The sequence below is a fragment of the Dipteris shenzhenensis genome, chromosome 9 (genome assembly GCF_047967505.1).
Source record: "Dipteris shenzhenensis isolate YYH24624 ecotype China chromosome 9, Dip_SZ_1.0, whole genome shotgun sequence".
NCBI lineage: Eukaryota > Viridiplantae > Streptophyta > Polypodiopsida > Gleicheniales > Dipteridaceae > Dipteris > Dipteris shenzhenensis.
The window spans coordinates 59,018,776-59,042,091 of NC_141604.1; the positions used below are offsets into that span (position 1 = coordinate 59,018,776).

A 23,316-nucleotide genomic window follows, 5' to 3' on the forward strand; every position below is an offset into this window, starting at 1 on the left:
CATCAAATGTAAACTGCTCATTGCGCATGATGGCTCGAGATGTGTTGAAGATCATTACCTTGGTCTTGCCAAGGTTGACCTTCAAATCATGTGACTCGCAAAAAACCTGTAGTGCATCCAGATGTCGCTGAAGGCCCTCAGCAGATGAGGACATCAAAACCACGTCATCCGTGTATAAGAGTATCTGAATCAGCGTGCCAGCAAGAGAGAAACCAGCCCCTCCCAGTGATCCCATCATGGTCTCGAGCTCGTCTATGTAGAGGCCAAACAAGGCTGGTGACAATGGGCAACCCTGTTTGACCCCAATGGTGCTCATATTCTCATCTATCCATCCAGCACCTATCTGAACTCTGCCTGAGACTCTCTCATAGAGTGCCATAACAGCCCATATGGTCTCCTAGTCATACCCCAGTGTGTGATGAGGCGGGCTTGTGGGACCATGTCAAAGGCTTTGCAGAATTCCACAAAGCAACAATATACTCTCTGTTTCCGCGACTTGACCCTCTCTATGATCCCCCTGAGTGCAAGTATGTGATCCATGGTCCCGTGATCACGTCGAAATCCTGCCTGTCCCTTGGCCCTGAGCCCCTGCATCTCTGCAAATCTGTTGACTTTTGTGTCGAGTACTGATGCATAGATTTTGGACATGACATGCCCAATCATAATGGTCCTGTAGTTTTTCGGGCTCATGGGATCTCCTGCCTTGTGAATGGGCGTGATGGTGGTGAGGGTCCATGTGTGTGGGAAGCCAAGGCAAACCGCGTCATTGAAAAGCCTTGCAAGGATCGGGGCCAGGACATCAATGATCAATCCCATATGCAATAAACTCAGGGCATAGTCCCTCATGATCTTTCGCTCGGTTGTTATGGAGCTTCAATGCCTTGTCCTTGACAGCACCTCTAGTGACTAGGGTGCAAATGATAGGGCGATGTAAGTGTGATAAGTCTGGGGCTGGTTGGTTGGGGACATCATACAAGCTATGTGCTTAGGTGTGCCAGACTTGAGTGTCAGTGAGGGGTAGAGGTGATTTTCGCTCAAGGAACTTGCGCCAAAAGTCTTTAGAGTTGCTGGTGAACAAAGTATTCAGTAGCTCATCCTTGTTTTGGCAAACAAATGCCTGCTTCTTCCAGTATACTAGATGACAATACCGCGTATCATGTCATGTTCACTCGGAAGGCTATATTTGTCCTCAAGTCGGAGTTGTCGGCGAAAAGCCTTACATTCCTCATCGTACCATCTATTGCAAGGCACAGAACCAGGAGGTGGAGGTCTAGTGGAACATGTGGTGTACGGGAAGGCATACAAGGCAGCCTAATGGAGTGAGCGGCTAACTAGGGCGGCACGATGCTCTAGAAGGGGTATGTGATCAATGTATGTGAGTAGTGTGTATAGCCGTGCGGAGTAGGTGGGCGATAAGTCGTTATCAAAGTGTATGTTGTGATAAGTGGTGTATGCGATCGGCGGTGTGTGTAGCGCTGTGAGACGGGGAGTGGAGATGTTGAAAAAGAGGTAACTGTGGTCTGCCCTAGGTGGGAGTGGTGAAACAGTCAGTGATGTGTGATGTGAAGGTAGGAGATCCCATGATGTAGTCAACTATGCTAGAGCCCCCCCCATGTGGGAAACAAGTGAAGCCACCTAAGGAGGGCCATAGCTCAGACCATTATTGATGATGAGGTTGTGTACCCTACCCATGTCCAGAAGTGAGTGCCCGTATGATGTGACTGGCCCCTGTCTATCCGCAGATGCCCATGTCATCCTTGCGTCATCAAGGTCAATGTCTGGCAGGTGTGGCAGCAGTATGGAGTCGTCTAGGAAGTCTAGAAGCGGAACCTGACGTGTGCTCGTCCTTGTGTTGAAGTCCCCAACAAGGAGTATTTCCCTGCAGCTCGAGAGATCCAGAATGTCTGGAAAGAGAGCTACATATGGGTGGTGTCGCCCTCCTCATGTGTATCCTTGGCGAAGTGAGATGTCTCATGTGGGAAGTAGCATATTGCTATGATTAGATCACAACCCCCTGTGCGTCGGGGATTCGGACCCACGTGAATCTAGAGTGTGCATCCCTCCTCTCGATCAAGATGACTCCAATGAGAGAAGATCTGTACACGACTGCCACTCCTCCAGATCCTCGTACTCCGCCCGTCTCCCTTGTCTCGTCCTTGAATGCTGACTCCCATGTGTATCCACTGATGATCGGCAGTGGGCGCTCTGGACTCTAGTGTGTCTCTGTGTAAAAGACACTGTCTCGTCCTGCAAAGGATTCCAAGGAGTCCCTGGATCAAACCATAGGGTACTCAGTTCCAGATGGTGCATGAAAGGGACTCAAGATCCTGGGTCTCATAGACCCCGTCTCCCTATGCGAAAGAGCGGGTGGGGTGCCCAACGGGGGCCTGTGAAAAGTTGGCCATCGCGGACCATAGCCCACTTCCCCTGCCTGCGGGCCACATCCCGCTACTGTAAGAGAACATGCCTCTCCTCGACTTGCAAGGGTGTCAGGTCCTCATCCATGGATATCTCAGGGTGATCACGTAGGGCATGTCTACGTCGGAGCGCTGCCAATCGTGCCTAGGTGTCTCGAAAGCGTATGACAAGGGGCTGCTCTCGCTTGGGATCTCTCCCTACTCACTAGGCCTCCTCGATCCTATGCTCTAAGACCCCCAGGGTGGTGGTCACAAAGGTAATTGCATCGTCCACAAGAATGGTATATGTACGTGGGATACCGCGAACTCTCATGTTGAGGGCCTTACTGGCCCTCTACTGCTGCTCCAAGAGGATGGCTGAAACGGTTGCCTTTGCAGGCCCCCGTTTTGCCACATCTACCCAATTGGTTGTCTTTGCGATGGCAGATTGCATAGTGGCAATCCGACCCTCTACAGCCGTTGATGCGGTATCTCCAGGGGCTTTCCTCAGGGTGATCACCTCCTCCATGATCTGTGTGATGTCTGGCTTGAGCTCCTGGATGAGGGTGGCTTGTTCCTGTATGACTCGGGCTTGCTCCTGTGCAAGCACTCGAATGCTATGTACCTCTGTTAGTAGGGACTCCCATGCAACAGGTGGCTCGTTCCTGGGATACTCAGGTCCATGTGGGAGCTGGAACTGGTAAGGGGCTGATATGAATGTATGGGGATGTGGCTGAAACGCAGATGGTGACTGAGTGAGTTGAGTGAGGTGGAGAGATGTCGGGGGGGGGGTTTGTGGCAATGGTGAAGACACCCCAGGGAACTGGAACAAGAAAGTTGGCTGACTAAGGGGGAGAGGTGAGGGTGAAAGCGAAGGCGAGGGATACTGTATCCCATGATGGGTGGCTGCTGATAGTGGCGGGGCAGGTGTACTGGTGGGGGTCAAGTTCGTTGATGTAGAAGTAGATGCGGTAGTTGCTAGAGGCGAGGCAAATCCCTTGTGTGTTGCTGTGCTGTCCACTTGGAGCCCACTGGGATGTGAGCGTTTGTTCACATCATCAATCCTTGTCTGCCTCATGATTTTCTCATCTTTCTTGATGTTATCTTTTCCAGTTCCCCTTTTTGCCATTGTTTCTCTTGTTTTTTTTTCCCTCAATAAGTAGTCCCTTTCTTTTCTTGTTGCAGGTCCTTCTCGTACTGTTCTTGTGGGTTTGACCACAGTCTTTTGAGCAATCCGAGGTGTTTGAGTGGGGACAGTAGCTCACGGGGGGGCGTAAGGCCCCTAGCGTAGTCCAGCTCAGTTCAGGGGGTCTTTAGGCCTCGTCACAGGTCACAGGGGGACTGTGTGCTCCTGGTACAGGTCGCAGGGGGGCCTAGTGGCCTTGGTGTAGGTCGCAACGACAGGCCATGGAGGCCCTGGTACCTTGGCAAGGTGGCGGGAGGCCCATGAAGGTGAAGTCGAGGGCCTTGGGGCCTTGCTGTAGGTCTGGAGGGGGGTTCTTGGCGCAAGTCCTGACGATGCACAGGCTCGGGTGGCTGGTAAGGTGGCGTAGTAAGCTGGTAAGGTGGCGCAGGAGCCAAAGGATGGCGCGGGAGCTATGAGTTAGGGTAGGATGGCGAGATGGCAACAGGCTAGGGGCTAGGGCTAGGGGTTGTGCAACAGGAATGGCGAGTAGAGAGCAGTGTGCATGGCAAGTCAAGTACGAAACGGGGCAGAGAGGAAAAATGCGTCGTCACCTTCCATCGAGATGTCGAGTCACCTTCCATCGAGTAGCGTCACCTTCCGTCGAGAAGCCACAAAGGGTCGGGTAACCTTTTGTCGACAATGAGAGTAATGTCGCTCAGGCCCAGCAAGCACGACTCCCTACGAGGAGCATACGAAACGGGAGAGAGGAGCAAGCCGAAATGGGAGGACCGGACGGGAGAGCAGACACATAGGATCTGAGCGTGACGGGAGACGTGAACGCTACGGAACGGGAGATCAAGACGTGAAGTGACGGAACGTGAGGCTGACATATGAGAGAGAGAGAGAGAGAGAGAGAGAGAGAGAGAGATTATTAAGTCTATGAAAGACCAAATGGTCAATGAGATTGAAAGGAAATCAGAGAAAGAAAAGAAAGAAAGAAAGAAATATTAACGTCCACGGGAGACCTTGTGGGCCTATGGGACGAAAGCGAACTCATACAAGCCTCAGTGGGCTGAAGCAAAGGGTACGCTAGGACCCTTGCTAAGTACTAATCTATGCTAACAGAATCATAATCATAATCATATCATATCAAGCAATCTATCCAGGCGCTGGGACAAAACCAAAGCCTGGTACAGTGATGGCTCTCTAGTGGGCTGCAAAAATATCTCGTATCTGCGTCTGTCGAGTTGTCTCGAGCTATGGCGGGGGGCACGGTCTCCTCGATCTGTGGACTCTCTAGGCTATGTCTAGAGTGATCCCTCGTCTCTGTCGGTCTCCTCTGAGGAAAGCTGTGATAGGTCGGACCTCAATAGAGTGTACTCTAGGGGCTCTCTGTCGCACATGTGGCCTCTGCATTCCTCTCTCGGCGGTACTGTGCCGGCTGCTCATCCAAACTGCTCTCATATCAGCTAGGTCCTCTTCCTCCACTCCACTGTGTCCAGGGGCTAACTCAAATGTATAGAAGTCTGTGACGTGCCGTTGTGCCCGGTCACCCTCTATGTCCTGTAGTGGTCTGACTAACCCCTGCTGCTCTCTGATCTGTCGTAGAAGTGCCTCCCTGTGTCGCCGCATCTCCATCAGATAGAGTCTGATACAGACCTGGTCATGGAAATGGATCAGTTGTGACAAAGGACCGAAGCCATTCCCCTCTAGGCAGAGACAGTGGTAGCGTCCTCGAATCTCATAGTAGGCTGGGCAAACACAAAGGAAATGCTCCTTTGTCTCAACCGCCCCCAGCATACATAGCATGCAGATCCACTGCTCTCTAGGTATACCCGCTGCTCTCCTTGCCTCAATCCTCAGCTCAGAGAGAGAGAGAGAGAGAGAGAGAGAGAGAGAGAGATTATTATGTCTACGAAAGACCAAATGGTCAATGAGATTGAAAAGAAACCAGATACAATGAAACCTAAGGGTGGGGTCTCTAAATTGGACACCCATTGTCACAAGGGCATGAGTTTTTGGGCTTGTGTGTGGGCAGGAACCTGGGAAACTAGTTGGGCAATGCCATGGGCTGTATGTGTGCAAGGTCCCCCTAGAATTAATGCCTTCGGGGTGAACTTATTGTTTGGTCCAAAATGGGGACAAAGGGCCCTTAAGATTTAATGTTGGGCCACTAGTATGCTCTCAAAATAGACTCCATACAAGAGGCATAAGGGCAAAATGAAACGTAGGTGCCACCTGGCACATTCTAAAAATTCCAAGACTACGTGCATGGCATATGGGCTGTTAGAAGCACCTGGAACAGGCACCAACAAGGACTACGTACGGCGAATTAGAGGGCGGGGCTGGAGAGAATCGATGAACTTTCGTATGGGATTTAGATGGAAGCAGCAATTCCACTTTGGGTGGTCGCAAATCATTTTGTTGGCCATGTCACGAGGGCGTGAGTTTTAACTTGCATGTGGGTAGGACCCTAGAAAGTTGAGTGGGCAAGGCCATAGGGTGTGGGCGTGCAAAGTTTCCCCTAGGGATTGGTGCCTTGAGGGTGAATTTGTGGATTGGTCCAAAGAGGGGGCAAAGGACACTTAGAATTTCAAGTTGGGCCATTGGTTTCAAAACACTAGAGTTGCAAGTAACAAAAGCATGTCAGGTGCTCAGGGCTAGCACTCCAAGTACGTGCTCAGGTTCCATATATCCAGGTAACTTGGTGGCACTCTGATGAGATGTGAGAAGCTGTCGTATCTGTGTCTGTCGAGTTGTCTTTCGACGTGGGGGAGGGCATGGTCTCCTTGATCTCTGGATCCGGTGGGCTATGTCAAGGGTGATGCCTCGTCTCTGGCGGTCGCCTTTGAGAAGGGATGAGATAGGTCGGACCTCGATCGTGCGTACTCTAGGCTCTCTCGTGTCGTATGTGGAGTGTGTGTCACTCGTCTGATCGCATCCTGGTGGACAGTCCTTGTTGGGATAAGTATGGTCAAGGGCTTGCTCTAAGGTGCATGTGTGCATCTAGGGGAGTCACATGTGTGTGTTGTAGAAGTACACCTAGTGCTATGAGGTGTCTAGTGTGTGACCTACGTGATGATGTAAGCACAAAGGCCCCCAGGCCACTGATATAGGAGAGGTGCCTACACCATCCTCTCACTCTATATAATGGAGGACATTCCTTCATTCTAATACAATGGATTTTGCCTCACTTGAGCTCTCTCTCTTTGTGCCATGATGCATCTATTCTATCCCACATTCTTCTACATTTGGTATCAGAGCTAGTAGGCTTTAGAGAACCCACTTTGGTAGTGCCACCTCATCATCTTCTCCATCACCTCCTTTTGAAGCTTTCTTCTTCCTTCCTCTTCAGAAATGGCTTAGCTTTGTTCTCTCCATCCCTTGTGTCTTTTGCCAAGCCCTCTTAGCTGAAGACTCTACCCTATGGGGCGCACCTTTGGCTCAGAGCATTCCTCTAGATATGGTCGTGCGCTGATCTAGACAAAAGTCGACGAAAAATCGCGCAATTCCGCCTGTGTGATTACTTGTCTACAAATTCCTTCAAGCACAAGTCAGGCTATGCCTAGAGCTTGCTGCTGCTGGTGAAATTTGAAGGCCAATGCATGCTGGAGCAAGGAGAATTCAAGGAAAAGACAGTCGAAGAAGGTGCAGCTCTCCTAGACGGAATGGCGCACTATTTCGCCTATGCTCTGTGTTGAATCTACCTTGGTATTCAAGCTTTAGTTTTGCACAAAAAGCCCTCTCAAACTCTTCTCCAGTTGTGTGAATTCTGCCCTCCAAGTTGAGCTAGTATTTTGCAAAGCATTTTTGACAGTTTTGGAAATTTGATACTAGAGTAAATGCTAGAATGATGTTTGAGGAATGAAGTGATGCTAAGGTACAGATTAGAGAATGCAATTTCATATTGAAGTTGGGACTAATCTCTTGTCAAGATGCCAAGTTCTGATTGTTCTCCCAATGCTAAGCACTTGAAAAAGACTACAAGAAGGACAAAGTTCAAAGTGAAGAAGACCCCGGCCAAGAAACTTTGGGAGAAGCCAACTGGGTATGAATATGCTAAACATTTAGGCTTTTCTAAATTTATCTCTAGCAATCTACATTTGTATGGTGAGGGAGAGTTCTTTGTTGAACAAGATTAGTCATTTTGTAAGAGAGTAGACACTACCTGAAAAAGGTAAGACTCTCTCATGGCTACTTATAAAATTGACAAGTTCAATGGCCAAGGCTTTCATACTTGGCAGATGAAGATAAAGTTTATGCTTATGAAAGAAAATTCATGGGACTTAGTCAAGGCAGGAACTCAATCCTCTCAAGAAGGTGAATCAATTACAACCAAAGGTAAAGGAAAGGCCACTGACTCTACTTCTACACCTGCAGATGCAAAAAGGATAGAGAAAGCCTATGCTTATGTTTGGGAGATGATTATGTACACCACATTTCAGATTTGGAATCCCCTTTTGAAGCATGGCATAAGTTAGACATATTATTTGATGCTAGCTCTCATACTTCCAAATTAAATTTGAAAATTAAGTTCTTTGAACTTAAAATGGAGGGAGATAATGTTGCTGCTCATGTCAATACTATGAGGAGTCTTATGACACAACTAGCCTCAATTAACTCTCCTGTCAATGAGGATGATGCTATGGCAGTGCTCTTAAAGAGTATGCCTCAAGACTTTGACTATGTGGTTACTACTTTGAAGAATCTTACTCAACCCACATTAGAGGGCATCATGAGTGCCTTACAAGAAGAGGAAAGAAAGAACACTTCAAGAATGGGCAAAATGCACACAGAAGCACTTGCAGTGAAGTTTTCAAAGAGTAGGTACAAGGCATGTAAGCATTGTGTAAAAACAATCATCTTGAGAAGGATTGTTATAAAATCAACCCTTGCTCTCATTGTGGCAAGAATAATTTCACAGACTCTCTCTACGGCTCTCTACTTCGATCAAGGGAGTAGCACCATAAATCACCTCCCAGCCATTCTCACTGAGGCATCACGAGAAGCCAGAAACCTTCGTTACAAATCATACGTGAATCATACCCTTCTCTTCTCTCTCTAGCCTCAGCAAGCCCCAATTCCCTAGATAGATCTAGATGCCACATGTCATCCATATAGGGCCTTTCTAATGCAACATTTCACCCCTCTCTTGGGATGCATTAAATTCCTTGCCCCTAGGCACAATCTTAGCACTAGGCCCTTGGTCTTAGATCTATCTAGTCTGGTGCTATCAGCCCTCACCTAGGACCTTGACATTAAATCCCTCCCGATCATTTACATGAAGCGCAAACACAATATTACAAAGATAGATCCTTTAAGGGAAATGTCGACTGATTCTTCCGAGGTCATGCTACCTCGGCTAGAGCGTAACATTCCTTCCCTCTTCAGACATCAGCGTCCTCGATGATAAAGTCTGGGAACACTCTCCGCAATTGATATACGGATTCCCAGGTAGCTTCGGATAGAGGCTGGCCATGCCATGCAACCAACACCGTGGGTATCTTTCGATTTCGTATTTGCATTGTTCCTCGGTCCAGGATTCTTGTTGGTTTGCGCCTTGCAATATCCTCTATCTCCTGAAACAAAACCACACCTTCGATTAGTGAGTCACCTGTATGTAAAAATTTCTTTAAGCACGAAACATGAAAAACCGGGTGCACCTTACACCCTTGTGGCAATTCTAATTTATAGGCTACACTGCCTATTCTCTTTAGAATTAACCACGGCCCACAGTATCGAGGTGATAACTTAGCACACTCTCCTGAAGTCAACGACTTCAAGTGCGAAGGAATTCTGAGAAAAACTTTTTCTCCTTCTTCAAATACTCTTATAGACCGATTTTCATCCGCATACACCTTGGCTCTATCCATAGCCTGGCGGATATTAGCTCTCGCAAGTGCTAGCATCTCCCGCATCTGAACTACAAAGTTCGCGGCACTAGGCACTTTCTGAGGTACTCCAACTATAGTTGGATTGGCTGGTCTATAACCATAGTTCAGCTCAAACGGACTGAACCCAGTAGATGAATGTTTCCTATCATTGTAGGCAAACTCCAACAATGGCAACCACTTGTCCCATGTATGTTGCCTCAATGACACATATGCCCTCAGCATATCTTCCAAAGTTTGGTTGACTCTCTCCGTTTGACCATCCGTCTCAGGATGATCCCCACTACTCATTCCCAACTCAGTCCTTAGTGTCTCAAATACCGCTGTCCAAAAATGACCGGTAAATCTAACATCTTTGTCTGACACTATGGATTTAGGCAATCCATGCAGACGAAATATATGTCTAATGAACAAATCCGCCACTTGCGGGGCACTAACAGACTCTCTAGTCGGAATGAAGTGAGCCATCTTGGTTAGACGATCAACCACCACAAGGATAGAATTATACCCTCCTTGCGTTGCAGGTAGCCCTATAATAAAGTCCATGGAAATGCTCTCCCACTTACTTAGTGGTATTTCCAAGGGCTGTAAAAGTCCGGGTGGCTTCACCCGCTCGGCCTTACTTACTTGACACGAGAAACACCGTGTCACATATTCATGAATATGCTTTTTCATCTTTGGCGAAAAGAAATCTCGTTTCACGAGATCATATGTCTTCTCGTCGACTCCTGGATGTCCCGCACATGGGCTATCATGGCACTGTCGAATGACTCTCTGCCTGAGATCATTCTGACCAGGTACTACAACCTTGCCATTTCTTTTCAGCATACCATCCCTTATGGTATATCTTACATACGTTTGGCCTTTTCTGGATGCCAGGTCATCCTTTTCACTTTCTCCGGGTTTTAACACATGAGCCTTAGGCCATAAGCTTTGGACAAACTCGTCCACTTTTTGAGTTTCTCTTATCTCGGTCATTAGAGCACTCTCTAATACCGTGAAACTCAGGTTGTGCATAATGCGAGACAACGCATCAGCCACCTTATTGTCTTTTCCTCTTCGGTACCGAATCGTTAGATTAAACTCCTGCATGAGCTCTGCCCACCTAGCTTGGCGGCCCCTCAAGTCAGGCTGTTTACAAAAATGTTTCAGAGTATCATGATCTACATCCACATAAAACTCTGAACCATACAAATAATGCCTCCATGTTTTCAAAGCATGGATAACAGCATACAACTCTAATTCATGAGTTGGCCAATTCCTTTGAGAGGGAGAAAGCTTCTTGCTTTCAAAGGCTACTGGCCTTCCCTCTTGAAGGAGGACTGCTCCTACCGCAATGCCACTTGCATCGGTTTCTAGGAACAACGGTTTCTGGGGATCAACTATTTTTAACACCGATCCTGAGACCACAGCTTGTTTTATGGTGTTAAAACTTTCCTGTTGATTCTGTCCCCAAATAAAAGGTACTTTATCTGAGGTCAGATCAGTCAACGGCGATACTATTCCGGAATATCCTTTGATATGCCTTCTATAAAACTGGACAAATCCCAAGAATGATCGCAATGCGGTCAGACTCTGAGGGATTGGCCAAGTTAGTATCGCAGCCACTTTCTTCGGATCCATTTCTACTCCCTGTGGAGTAATTATGAATCCTAAATACTCAAGCAGCCTAACCATACACAGTATAGTTTTCTTTTTATTCACATAAAGACCGGCTTTCCTCAAAGTACTGAACACTATCCTTAAGTGTTCACGATGCTCAGTAACACTTTTACTGAATATCAGTATATCGTCAATAAAATGTACTACGAACTTTCCGATATACGGACGTAGTAAATCGTTCATAAGCATGACGAAGGTCGTTGGAGCATTGGTAAGTCCGAAGGGCATTACCAAAAACTCATAATGACCAAACCTGCTTCTAAAAGCGGTTTTATGCACATCCTCGGCTCTAATCCGGATCTGATGATAGCCGCATTTAAGATCTATCTTGCTGAAAATCACGGCTCCATGTAATGCATCAAGCAAATCATCAATACGAGCCATCGGATACCTGTGCTTAACAGTGATATTATTCAATGCTCTGTAATCTATACAGAGGCGAAACGTATCATCCTTTTTCTTCTTTAATATCACTGGCGAAGCAAAAGGTGAGAAACTTGGTTGAATCTGCCCCAACTTGAGGTATTCTTCCAGTTGCCTACGCACCTCCGCTTCTTCAGCAAAACTCATTCTATAGGGAGGTCTATTTACAGGTTCTGCCCCCGGGATCAGTTCAATCTTATGTTGAACTTTCCGCTCTGGAGGTAACCCATAAGGTCCCTAAAACATTCAGAGAACTCCTCTGTTATAAGATTAGCCAGCTTGGCCATCTCCCCACTTTGCGTAACATCGGTGCTAGCCGAAGAATCATCCACCGGCTCTACCGATGCCATGCAAAGGAATAAAAACTCTACTTGAGCTTTTCTGATTTCCATCACGGAAACCAACGGTCCCTGAGGTATACCTTTCTCACCTCGCAAGACATAAAGCACATCATTCATCTTGAATTGATATACGTGCTTTTTCCAATCAATGGCTGGATTCTTCCTAGAATGCCACGCCATACCCAGGGCTATATCTGCATGAGCAAGCTTGGTCATTTCAAAATCAAGCTTCTCAGCATAGTCCTGAATCCAAAGCTCCAACTGGGTAACCCTTTGGTCCCATACTTCAGTCGAACTTCCATCGGCCATCCTAACTGTATACGCATAGTCAGATGGACTTGTCTTTAATTTCAGCCTCTTCACGAGCTTGGAGTTAATCACATTGTGAGTTGACGCCGAGTCAAACAACACAATGACATCATGACTGGCCACTTGCCCTTTCATTTTAATTAACTCCGTATCATTAAAGGCCGTATACCCCGTTGCTGCGGGCTTAGATAGGATGTTATCAGGTGCACTCGTCACTAACTTAGCAAGAGACACACATAACAAACAAGGTACTAACCTCTGAGAAGATCCCGCTAGCTGAATCTGCATCTCTTCCGCTCTGGGACTTCCCTGCATCTCCACGTCGCACTCTGAGATCACCATCTCAGCCATCCGACGATCTTTATTACGTGGACAATCCTTCCACTAATGAGGCTGAAGGCAACCAAAACATAAGCCTTCTCTCCTCGCTTTTTCCCTTTGTTCTGGGTTCAAGGGAGACTTAGACCAAGCCGGGGCTGCCATTGGGGTTACTTTCCTTTTCACTCCAATGGTGGTACTTGGTTTAGGAGTTTCAGCCGGTCTCGCCTGCTTGGCTTGACCACTCGGCTGCGAACCACTCCCTCTATTAGCCCACTTCTTCTTAAACCCAGATTTCTTCGGATACCCATACTGGGTTCCGACCTGTGCAAACCCACTTGGCTTGCTGCCCTTGGCATCCTCATAGTTCAGGGCTATAGCTATTGCATCATCTAGCGTGTTCGCGTACTTAGCCCGAACTTCCATTTTTATTCGATCATTCAATCCAAATATGAAATCTTTCACTTGGATTGATTGAGGCAGGGGTTCGTCAACCTTTATTACACTCTCTCGAAACTTATCAGTGTATTTTGCCACTGATAAATTTCTCTGACGAAGGTTCCTATATTGATCCCAAGCTCGGGATGCTTCGTCAGGAGGTAAGAAGTGTTTCCTGAACTCTCTTTTAAACCCCTCCCAGGTAGTGGATGCTATACCATCTTTTTGTTGTTTAATCCACCACCGATCCGCTGCCTCACTAAACATGTGGGTGGCCTCGCGGATCTTCTTGATGTCATTTCTGATTTCACAAATGGCGAACGCCTCGCCATTTGTGTAACCAGGTTTCAATGACATCGGAACTACGGTCGTTCATCCGACCGACCAGAATACTTCTCCGGTCTGTAATTTGCAATATTTGGCACTTTAGCCTTCCTAGGCTCGACCGTATGAACGGTAGACTCCGGTTCCATTGGAGCCTTTCCCTTCTCCTCTCGAGAAGGTCTGGCAGACATACTTTGTATCGCTCTCCTAAGCTCGGACTGCCCTGCATTGGCCTGTAATTGCTGCGCTAACAACTGTTGCAAGGCATCCTCCAACAATGCGATCCTGCCAGATAAAGTATGAGCTACTGGGCGCGATCCCTGCTAGGTCGGCCGGACTCCTGATTCACCAGGGTCCCTCCTGGAAGCCCCTTCTTCTGCATCCATTCCGTTCAATGGGTGTTTTGTTTCGGTTTTTTTTTTATATATAAATAATTTAATAAAAATAAAATAAACACCACTGTAAAACTGTATTACAAGCTGACACAGCTCGGTGTACTAACCGTCTGACATAATTCCCTATACTAGGGAATCCCTGCAATCCCACATTCACACCGATCAAGCCTTTTATATAGGTATATATCACAGATGGCGCTTTTCCCTATACTAGGGAAATTCCTGCAATCTAACTCCGACTGAACCACACAGGCATAATCTGTCCCTACTACCACACTGAAACCTCATGCATGCTGCTCATTCATGCTATCCTGTCTATGGAAGTAGCGCGTCACCCAACTAATTAAAGAAGTAAAAAAAAAACAACACAAAGCTAAGGGAGATCAAAGAAAGCTCCCTGGTCAAGTCCTGCGCCTCTACGCCCAATCGGTGTCTCCGAATCCTGCAGCCTCCACGTACTGCCTGCTCATAAATAACAAAACCTCTCTTTTACTTCTGTCACAGCTGCGCTCCAAGCTGATCTTGTTCGCTCCACCAAGGCTCCAGGTCTGCTGTTCGTCAGTGTCTTACGGGATCTCTACGATCCAACAACGACTCAGAAGCCTCACCGTTCGTCCAATTGGTCTCCCTGCTCCCAAGTTCCTTCTGTCAACGATTTTTTTTTTTCACACCTGCGCTTCACGTCTCCCGGGCCTGCCTGGGCTTTCCGTTGATCTGCGATCAATCACGGACTGTCAACCTGCACTGCATCACCAGGCACCGTCGCAAATCCCCGGGTGTCCGTCGTCACGGCACCCCCGTTCTGATCTTGCTGTAGTCGCCCTCTCTATTCGTTGAACGCACGCATGGAACTTTCGTATCATTAGTCCAGCGCCCCCCCGGTTCGTAGGCCCGTCAGTGCGTTACGGGAACCCCCAGGTCATCTCGCAGGCCTTTCGACGTCGACAGTTAGGGACTCCATGATCCAGGCGCCGTCAGCAGCTTCGTCTTCACGTCACCTCACCACCTATCTCCAGACTTGCTGTCCGTCGCTGCCTTACGGGACCCCCAAGCAACGACTCACAGCGAGAAGGTTGTCGACAAACCTTCCGTCCGTCATAGCGTAGCACCAACACTAGTCGTCGTCAGCCACTCGGGCTGTCTAAGCCTGTACCTTGAATTCACGCCTCTCCTCTTCGTAGCCTTGAGCTCTGATACCAATTTTCACAGACTCTCTCTACGGCTCTCTACTTCGATCACGGGAGTAGCACCATAAATCACCTCCCAGCCATTCTCACTGAGGCATCACGAGAAGCCAGAAACCTTCGTTACAAATCATACGTGAATCATACCCTTCTCTTCTCTCTCTAGCCTCAGCAAGCCCCAATTCCCTAGATAGATCTAGATGCCACATGTCATCCATATAGGGCCTTTCTAATGCAACATTTCACCCCTCTCTTGGGATGCATTAAATTCCTTGCCCCTAGGCACAATCTTAGCACTAGGCCCTTGGTCTTAGATCTATCTAGTCTGGTGCTATCAGCCCTCACCTAGGACCTTGACATTAAATCCCTCCCGATCATTTACATGAAGCGCAAACACAATATTACAAAGATAGATCCTTAATGTCGACTGATTCTTCCGAGGTCATGCTACCTCGGCTAGAGCGTAACAAATAATCACTCCGAGAAGTTTTGCAATGAGAAAAAGAGGAGTATGATAAATCTAGTTGAAGAGAGAACTCCATCAACAAATGAAGCATCAAACTTTGTGGTAGAAGACAAGGACTTTGCCTTTTGAGCAATTTGTCTTTGAATTTTTGTTTATCATCACTTGGTCAAATTTTAAGGTTCTCTACCTGGAGTAGTACTCCAAAAAGAATGTCATGTGTTTTGTCTTTTGTAAATCACCTCTGGTCACCATATGATGTAGGCCATGTGATATGTGTTTGGTATATCCCAGTTTTGTAAACCTTGACCCTTGGGCACCTTTGCTAGCATGAGATCCTAGCCATAGATTTATCCTTGACCACCATGAGATGGCCATGTGTGACCACCATGAGATGGCATGAGAAACTATGAGACTACATGTATCCTTGACATTGCAAGAGGCAAGCCCTTGAGGGGGGGTATGTTGGGATAAGTATGGTCAAGGGCTTGCTCTAAGGTGCATGTGTGCATTTAGGGGAGTCACATGTGTATGTGTGTGTGTTGTAGAAGCACACCTAGTGCTATGAGGTGTCTAGTGTGTGACCTAAGTGATGATGTAAGCACAAAGGTCCCCACATGGGAGGTTCCTTTGAATTAGGCCAGTCCCACTGATGTAGGGGTTGATTGCCATTGATATAGGGGAGGTGCCTACACCATCCTCTCACTCTATATAATGGAGGACATTCCTTCATTCTAATACAATGGATTTTGCCTCACTTGAGCTCTCTCTCTTTGTGCCATGATGCATCTATTCTATCCCACATTCTTCTACGGTCCTGCTACTGATCCATGATGCTCTCATTTCATCAAGCTCCTCTCCCTCAGCTACACTGGCAGCTGACTCCGATGCATAGAAGTCTGTGACAAAAGTCTGCGATCTGTCGATGGTGACCTGTGGCATCAATTCATTCTGCTCTCTGGCCTGTCGCATCGGTGTGTCTCTGTCGGCGCATCTCAAGTAGGTAGAGCCCAACAGAGACTTGATCATGAAAATATATCAACCGTGTGAGTGGGCCAAAGCCATGCCCCTTCTGAAAGAGGCAGTGATATCGTCCTCGGATCTCATAGTAGACTGGACAAACACATAGAAAATGCTCCTCTGTCTCGATCTTCCCCATCTGGCATAGTGTGCAAGTCCTCTGCTCTCTGGGTATGCCTATGGCTCTCCTTGTCTCAATCCGCAGTTGATGTGGTGAGCCCCGTACGTGACCAATGGCGATCCTTAGTGCATGTGAAACTCTCCTGTCCTCAAGATACTGAGGTCTGATGACAAGACCGTGCTCTGAGACCCTCAGGAAGTGATCATGGTAGAACTGGAGCTTGGTGGAGAGATCCTCTCCCCCCCAAACCCTAGATGTATGGAGCTGGAGGAGGTCCAACCGTATGATACGGTTGATCTCATCTCGTGGGATCATCTCGGTTGGTGCGTCCAAGCTGTACTGAAAGGAGGGAAGTCTGTCCATCTGAATGCCATGACTACCAAACCATGTGGATGTCCGTGCGTACCTTGCCGCATCAACACCACTCTCTGCTAGTTGCCTGGAGGACTCAAGTGCTAACCTCGATAGTCTCCCCTGGGGTAAGGTCCAAACTCTATGGAGGGATGTCCAAAATCTGTGGAGGAATGTCACTGTCTGAAAGATGGCATCAACTGGGAGAGGGGTCATGGCGAACTCTGCCTGTATAATCTAATGGGGGACTGAGGGTTTACTCCGAATCATCCTGGATCGATCGACAAAAGAAGTGATCTCGTCAATATAGAGCCCGAAGAGAGTTGGTGATAGGGGACAGCCTTGCTTAACTCTGACGGTGCTCTCAATCTAGTCTACTAAGCCTCCTGGGGCACGTATCCTCCATCTGACAGACTCATATAGACTCATGACTCCCCAAATCATGATATCTGGGAGCCGTAACTCCCGTAACCTCCTGATCAGGCAAGAGTGTGGGATTGTGTCAAATGCCTTACGAAAATCTACGAAGCAAGTGTAGACATGTTGGCGCCTCGACTTCGCCTCCTCAATAATAGCTCCAGGTAGGTGGAAAGCCATGGGATACGACATGATTGAAGAGCTATGCTAATATCGGGGTCAAGATCTCTTGCCCATGCGCAAAATGCTCAGTGCGTAATCCCTCATGATCTGGTGATCGTCAGTTATGCAGCCGAAGAAGGGCATCTCGTACATTCTGCGAAGTAAATAGATGACATGTGGTGGGTCTGGGCATAGAGGACATATCAGGTGGTGCCTGACCTGAGAGAGAGAGAGAGAGAGAGAGAGAGAGAGAGAGAATTTATTAAAGTCTTCGGAAGACCGATGGGTCTATGAGACTACGAAAAAATCTAAATACAATGAGCTGTGGTGGTGGAGCTACTAAACGAGCATCCACACCAATGCAGAATGCAATAAAAATGCAAAATGGTAGTACTAAGTCCTAAGTACAACATAGTCATATCCCGACTATATATATATATATATATATATATATATATAAATCTCAGCATCATCGTCAGCATCATCATCATAACCATCATCATCATCATCGTTAGCAACAGGACATCAGGATGGATGAGGCTGTGGAAGCGGAGGCATGAGGTCAGCAATAGAACGCTGTCACCCCCTCAAAGGTGCAGTCTTGGTATGTCTTATGGTCGTAGCTCTGTGTCTAACCAAGGCCATTGTGACCCCCATCAATCAGGCTCCGACCCTAAACAAGGAGGGGATGTCCCCAAGTGTGATCTGTGAGTCAACCCTCTATCTGAGCTGTCGGGTCACTAGCTCTGAGTCGCGGTCATGTCGAGGTCTCGCCTCATGGGGGTCTATGTGATTTGGCTAAAAGAACTCCGTGATAGAGCTCTGAGGGGTATCAGTCAAGGGAAAAGTTTGCTCCTGTCTCCGTGCTCGGAGTATCCTATCTCGGTGTCTGAGCATCTCATGAATGAAACCAGCCAAACATCGTTGGTCTGGGTAAGAGAGGACACGAGCCAACATCCCGAGGTAATAGAAATGCCCTCGGATCTCATAGTAAACAGGACACCTGAAGATGAAATGCCCCTCTGTCTCAACCTCCTGCATGTCACACAGTGTGCATATGTGCCTCTTCCTGGGTAACCGCTCTGCTCGGCCACTCTCGATACGAAGTCTGTGTGAAGAGACCTGGAACTGCCCAAGGGAGATCTTCAGCGAGTGGGGTAGGTGAATCTGCGTGTATCCTGGTGGATCAATGAAACCCTCCGCTGTGATGTGTAAGAAGTGATCTCTGTAGAAGCATAGCTTCACTGGAAGATCACTCAGGCCCAACCAAGTCCGGAATGTGTGTAGCTGTAGTAGATCCTCACGGATAACCTGGTTGACCTCGTGTGATAGGAGGGGAGAGAGAGGAGCATCCATGTTGTACTGGAAAGGGGTAAGTTTGTCCATGTGGAGCCCTAGTCTTGCAAACCATCTCTTTGTGCGTGCATACCAACACCTCTGATCTCCCCCTGCTGCAAGAGCCATAGAAGAGGACAATGCTAGCCATGGTATCCTGCTACGCCCGGATGTGTAATCCCCATACTCCCTTACTCGGTACAAATAAGTAATGATAGCATCTAGCTGTAATGGGAGTGACCCAAACTCCGCCCAAATGATCTGGTGAGGGACGGATGGCTTACCACGGATCATCTGTGATAACATGAGAACCTGTGGCCGCTCCACCCTAGCCCACTCTGTATCCGACAAATGTGGCCCCCAACATGGGCTGCCATACATCCCTGCAGGGCGGACCAAGGAGTCAAAAAGCAACCCTTTGGTCCGTGTATCCTGAAAATGAGAGTGGAAGCAATGTCTCTAAAGTTTAGCCAATGAAGCATATCCTTTGCTCAGGCGCGGCGCGGCCTGCATCGTGGGTCTCATGGTGAAGGTGGGTCCGGAAAAGACGACCCCCAGATAAGTGTATGATGAAACTACCTCAACAGGGGACCCCTCAAAAGTGAAATGCTCATTGTGCATAACGATTCGTGATGTATTAAGAGAGAGTGAGAGAGAGAGCAGGCTAGGACTAATAGACTAGCGACTAGTCTGGTGAGTGAGTGAGTGCGAGCTAGCTAGTAGTGAGTGGTAGTGGGATATGTGGTATATGTAACTAAAATGCTAGAGGAGGTAGTGCATGTGAGCCGCCCATGCAAGGGCAGAGTGTATATCAAGTAGTGTTTGCTTTGGTTCTTAAGGAAGAGACACTAGCATGTTTTGAAGGGCTTTTTTGCTTGATTCCTAGAGAATATACTAGAACATGACCTTATTGATTTTGCCAAAGGAGCTCTTATGGCAGGATCCTCTAGACCTAGCGTCATATGAATATTAGTTACCCCAGAGGACGAGCAATAGGTTGAGCATGTGCCATGTTGCGCTCAGTAATTATAGGGCTTATTCTTAGCCTCACAACACACGTCAGCAGGTTCAGAATGGGTTCATGTTGCAATTATTATTTAGGGACTGAGGATATTGTTATGCCAACATGCTCCATACAGATTGCTTAGCTCCCTCTAGCAGACCTCTATTTACCTTGGCTCCCATTTGGTTTTATTCACCAATATTATGGGTTCATAATAGACAACATGCAGACCAAGCATCATGTGCCATAGTTTTTAGTCACCCAAAGATTGTGAGGATTGTTGAGCAACTACAAAGACATAGTTCTTTGTATGGGAGCATATTTTGGTACTTCCTTGGAGACACTCAACATGACACCTCGGTTCTCGTGAATGGTGGAGTACCACTGCACGTGTGGGTGTTCGTACCTGACTGTCCGCACATCAGACGTATGGCCGTCCATACACGCAGGTCGTACGTAGGCGCCGTACTTTCAGCCCGCACCAGCAGTCCATACCAGTAGTCCGTACACCCGTAGTAACCCGTTCTAGTAGACCATACACAGATCATATGGATACAGTACTCTGGGACCTCACGTAGGCGCCATACTTGCAGCACGTACGAGCAGGTTGTATGGAATTTGTACTCCGGGACCTTGCCCTTCACCAAGTGCCCATCCTGCCTCCCATGCCGGCCATAGCCATCCTTTGGTTTCCTTCAAGGCTCCCACCTGCTCCTGACTGCACCCGACTCCCTCCTCCTGGAGATTCTGTCACCTTCCTTGCCCTAAGGCTTCCCAAGCCTTCCTTTCCAAAATGGGGCTGCATGGGATTGCCACCAGGAACCAGACTCTCTTCCATCCGAGGTTATTTTGGAGAGTCTAAATGACAAAAAGCTTCGGCGCAGGGTGGAGGTTGCAGTTTACTAGGACAGTGCATATGCTACATAGAGTTTGCCTGTTTGCCAAACCATCTTCCCCTTTCTCGATGCACATCCCTTTGGGGAAGAGGGAGTACCCATTGGCCAGCCGACTATGATTCTGTCACACCCCCCTCCTTGTAGGACCTCCAAGTTTCGAAAACAGCGAACGCCTCTCGAGGGGGGTATGGACCAAGGTGCAAGGCAAGAAGGGGGGCAAGTACACCATTCTGCAAGCCTGAGGCCCCCCATGGGGACTCACAAGCTTCCTCTGCTAGCCGTGAGTGACGGGTTCCCCCGCCCATCACTTCCTCTTCCCTCAAGTCCTCCCTCTTCCCTTCGGTCTTCTGTTCTCCTTCCTTTTCCCCTTCTTTCCACTCCTTTCTCAGGCTAGCGGGCAACAGTTTTGTTTTGACAAAGAGATTAGTGATCCATAAGGCAACCTTTTGGTCTGGCTGGAGGGGCTCACATGGCAGCAGAGATCTAGCTTGGCTCTGCTTTTCTTGCTTTTCAGGTTTTGTGAATTAGTCTTGTGAATACTTGCTTGCTCTTTATGCATATTTGCATTGTGAATCTCTCACATTGTATGAGATCCAAGCTTGTTCACTACTGAAGATCACATGAAAGCATCGACAAAGTGTGAATGAGCCAAAGTTGGCTCCAAGGCCAAGTAAAATATGAGCTCAAGAAGGTCCTCCCAAAGATCACATGGAGATTCTACACCAGGGACATTCAATAGCACCCACGTCGATGCAAGCACTGCCACTTGGGATTCAAGAAGAGAACTAGCAGATCTGCAAACAGTGGGCAGAAATCCCACACAGCTTTCAGAAGTACTTGCTCTTTTTGGACAGAACATGATTCAGTCCACACATTTGTAGAAGGACCTGCTACAATTTTCTGCTCATTGATGAAATATGTGATCCTCGAAGGATGATGATTAGTCGGGAACAGCATGGGTGGCAATTGGTCACATGGAGAGGGCACCTTGGATTGGTCATATGGCCTAAGTTTCACATATTCTAGTTGGTCATTCACATGCAGAGAAAACTTGGCGGCAAATGTGCTTTTATGAAGTAACCTTAATGAGAATTTCTCAATAGTGAGGTGTATTTTTGAGTAGAGAAGACTGTTTTATAACATAGTAGCTTGCCACAGTAATAATCCTCTTGCTCAGTGTTTTGTCCTAACCTGTTTCTTGTGTACCACCATGGATTTTTTGTTTGATGTTGTTTATGTCACATAAATTTCTAGCTGACTTTATTTTTATTTTCAGGAGCCAATAATTTTCATTAAACCAACATCGTCATATGTGCGTGAAGGTGGGGCCATTGAAATTCCGCTTCCATTACGGTTTATTGACCATGAAGTTGAGCTAGCTGTTGTCATTGGGACTAAATGTCGGGATATCTCAAAGGATAAAGCCATGGATCATGTTGAGGGTAAGCTGATGAAGTGAACCTACATTGTGTAAATGAATGTAGTTTTTAGGAATTTTGAAGAGGGATACTATTAATCTAGACAATTTGGATTACCCATTTTCTTGCTTTCCTAGCCTCTTCACCTTGGATGCAATTTGCTTCAATCAACATAAAGTGAGCTTTTCTACAAGTTACATCTTTATGCCTTTTAACTATACTAGTTTGGTTTAAGACCTTGGTTGTATCTTCTCTATTGTATAAAGTGATCATCCATTTATTTCTATTCTTTTGTTTTCTGCAGTTTTATACCATTGTAATGTTGGATATGGGCTAACCCCCTTGGTGTACCCCCTTGTGTGTCTTGAATGGTAAAATGGGTAATTGGCGCTTGACACTGGTACAATATGGCATTTGAGTAATCCCATATGCAATTGGAGATTTCTATGGGTCTTGGATATGTTGGAGGGTAGAGATACCTCTACTTCATCCCGCCTGCTTTTTGGGAGAGAGAGAAAGGGCTTGGCACAGCTAGGATGTGAGGGTATGGGACCCCTCGTAATCGGTGCCCCCCGCGGTCGAAACGTGGCACGTTCTGCTTCTACGGGATTGTGGGACAATGTCAAAAGCCTTTTGAAAGTCTACAAAACATGTGTAGACTTTCTGGTGTCTGAACCTCGCCTTCTCTATGACAGCCCTCAGAGTAGTGAAAATGTAGTCTAGAGTAGAGTGCTGCCTCCTAAATCTTGCCTGCCCTAGTGCTCACTGCCCCCGTGCCTCTGTATGACTGCGAAAGAAGTCCCCATTCAGTGGTCGGGTCTCCTCTGCGAAATGATCTGATGATCTCATCCATCCTGTGTGTGAGGAAGGCTCATCTCTTGCAGCGTGTCTGCTGTGGAAAGATCCGGTGTGCCTCATGTGACGTCAACTGACCCAAGGCTCACTCCTGTGTGAGGTGGGCTTGCATCTCTCTACGCTCATCATCAAACCAGGGGTTTTGAGGAATCTTCCCATCTCGTATCCGTGAAGATCGGGTCGTAGGAAAGGATCTGATGGCAGCATCCTGTATCACTCTGGCAAGGGTGGCTGAAGCGTGGGCGAGGTCTAAATCACCCTCTAGTAGGGCCGGAAGCTCTTTGGCTAATTGACACACATACATTGGATCAAGGGCACGGTCAAAGTGGATCTGGGTATGGACTGCAATAGGAACTCTCCCTGTGACTGGCCTAGTAGCAAGAACACCGAAGGCCAAAGATGAGTGGTCGGAGGGGGGGGGGGGGGGGGGGGTATACAGTGAGGTCATGTATCCATGAGACAAAAGCC

General features: G+C 47.6%; 1 protein-coding gene across 3 annotated transcripts in view; it reads left to right on the forward strand.

The window, feature by feature from the left end:
- Nucleotides 1-23,316, forward strand: part of LOC147898914 (oxaloacetate tautomerase FAHD1, mitochondrial-like) — a 113,723-nt gene that overhangs the window by 23,689 nt on the left and 66,718 nt on the right. For all 3 annotated transcript variants that reach the window (XM_087379276.1, XM_087379273.1, XM_087379274.1), the window contains exon 2: nt 21,852-22,017. In XM_087379276.1, the coding sequence (XP_087235402.1) occupies nt 21,852-22,017 (166 nt within the window). The remainder of the gene's footprint in view (nt 1-21,851; nt 22,018-23,316) is intronic.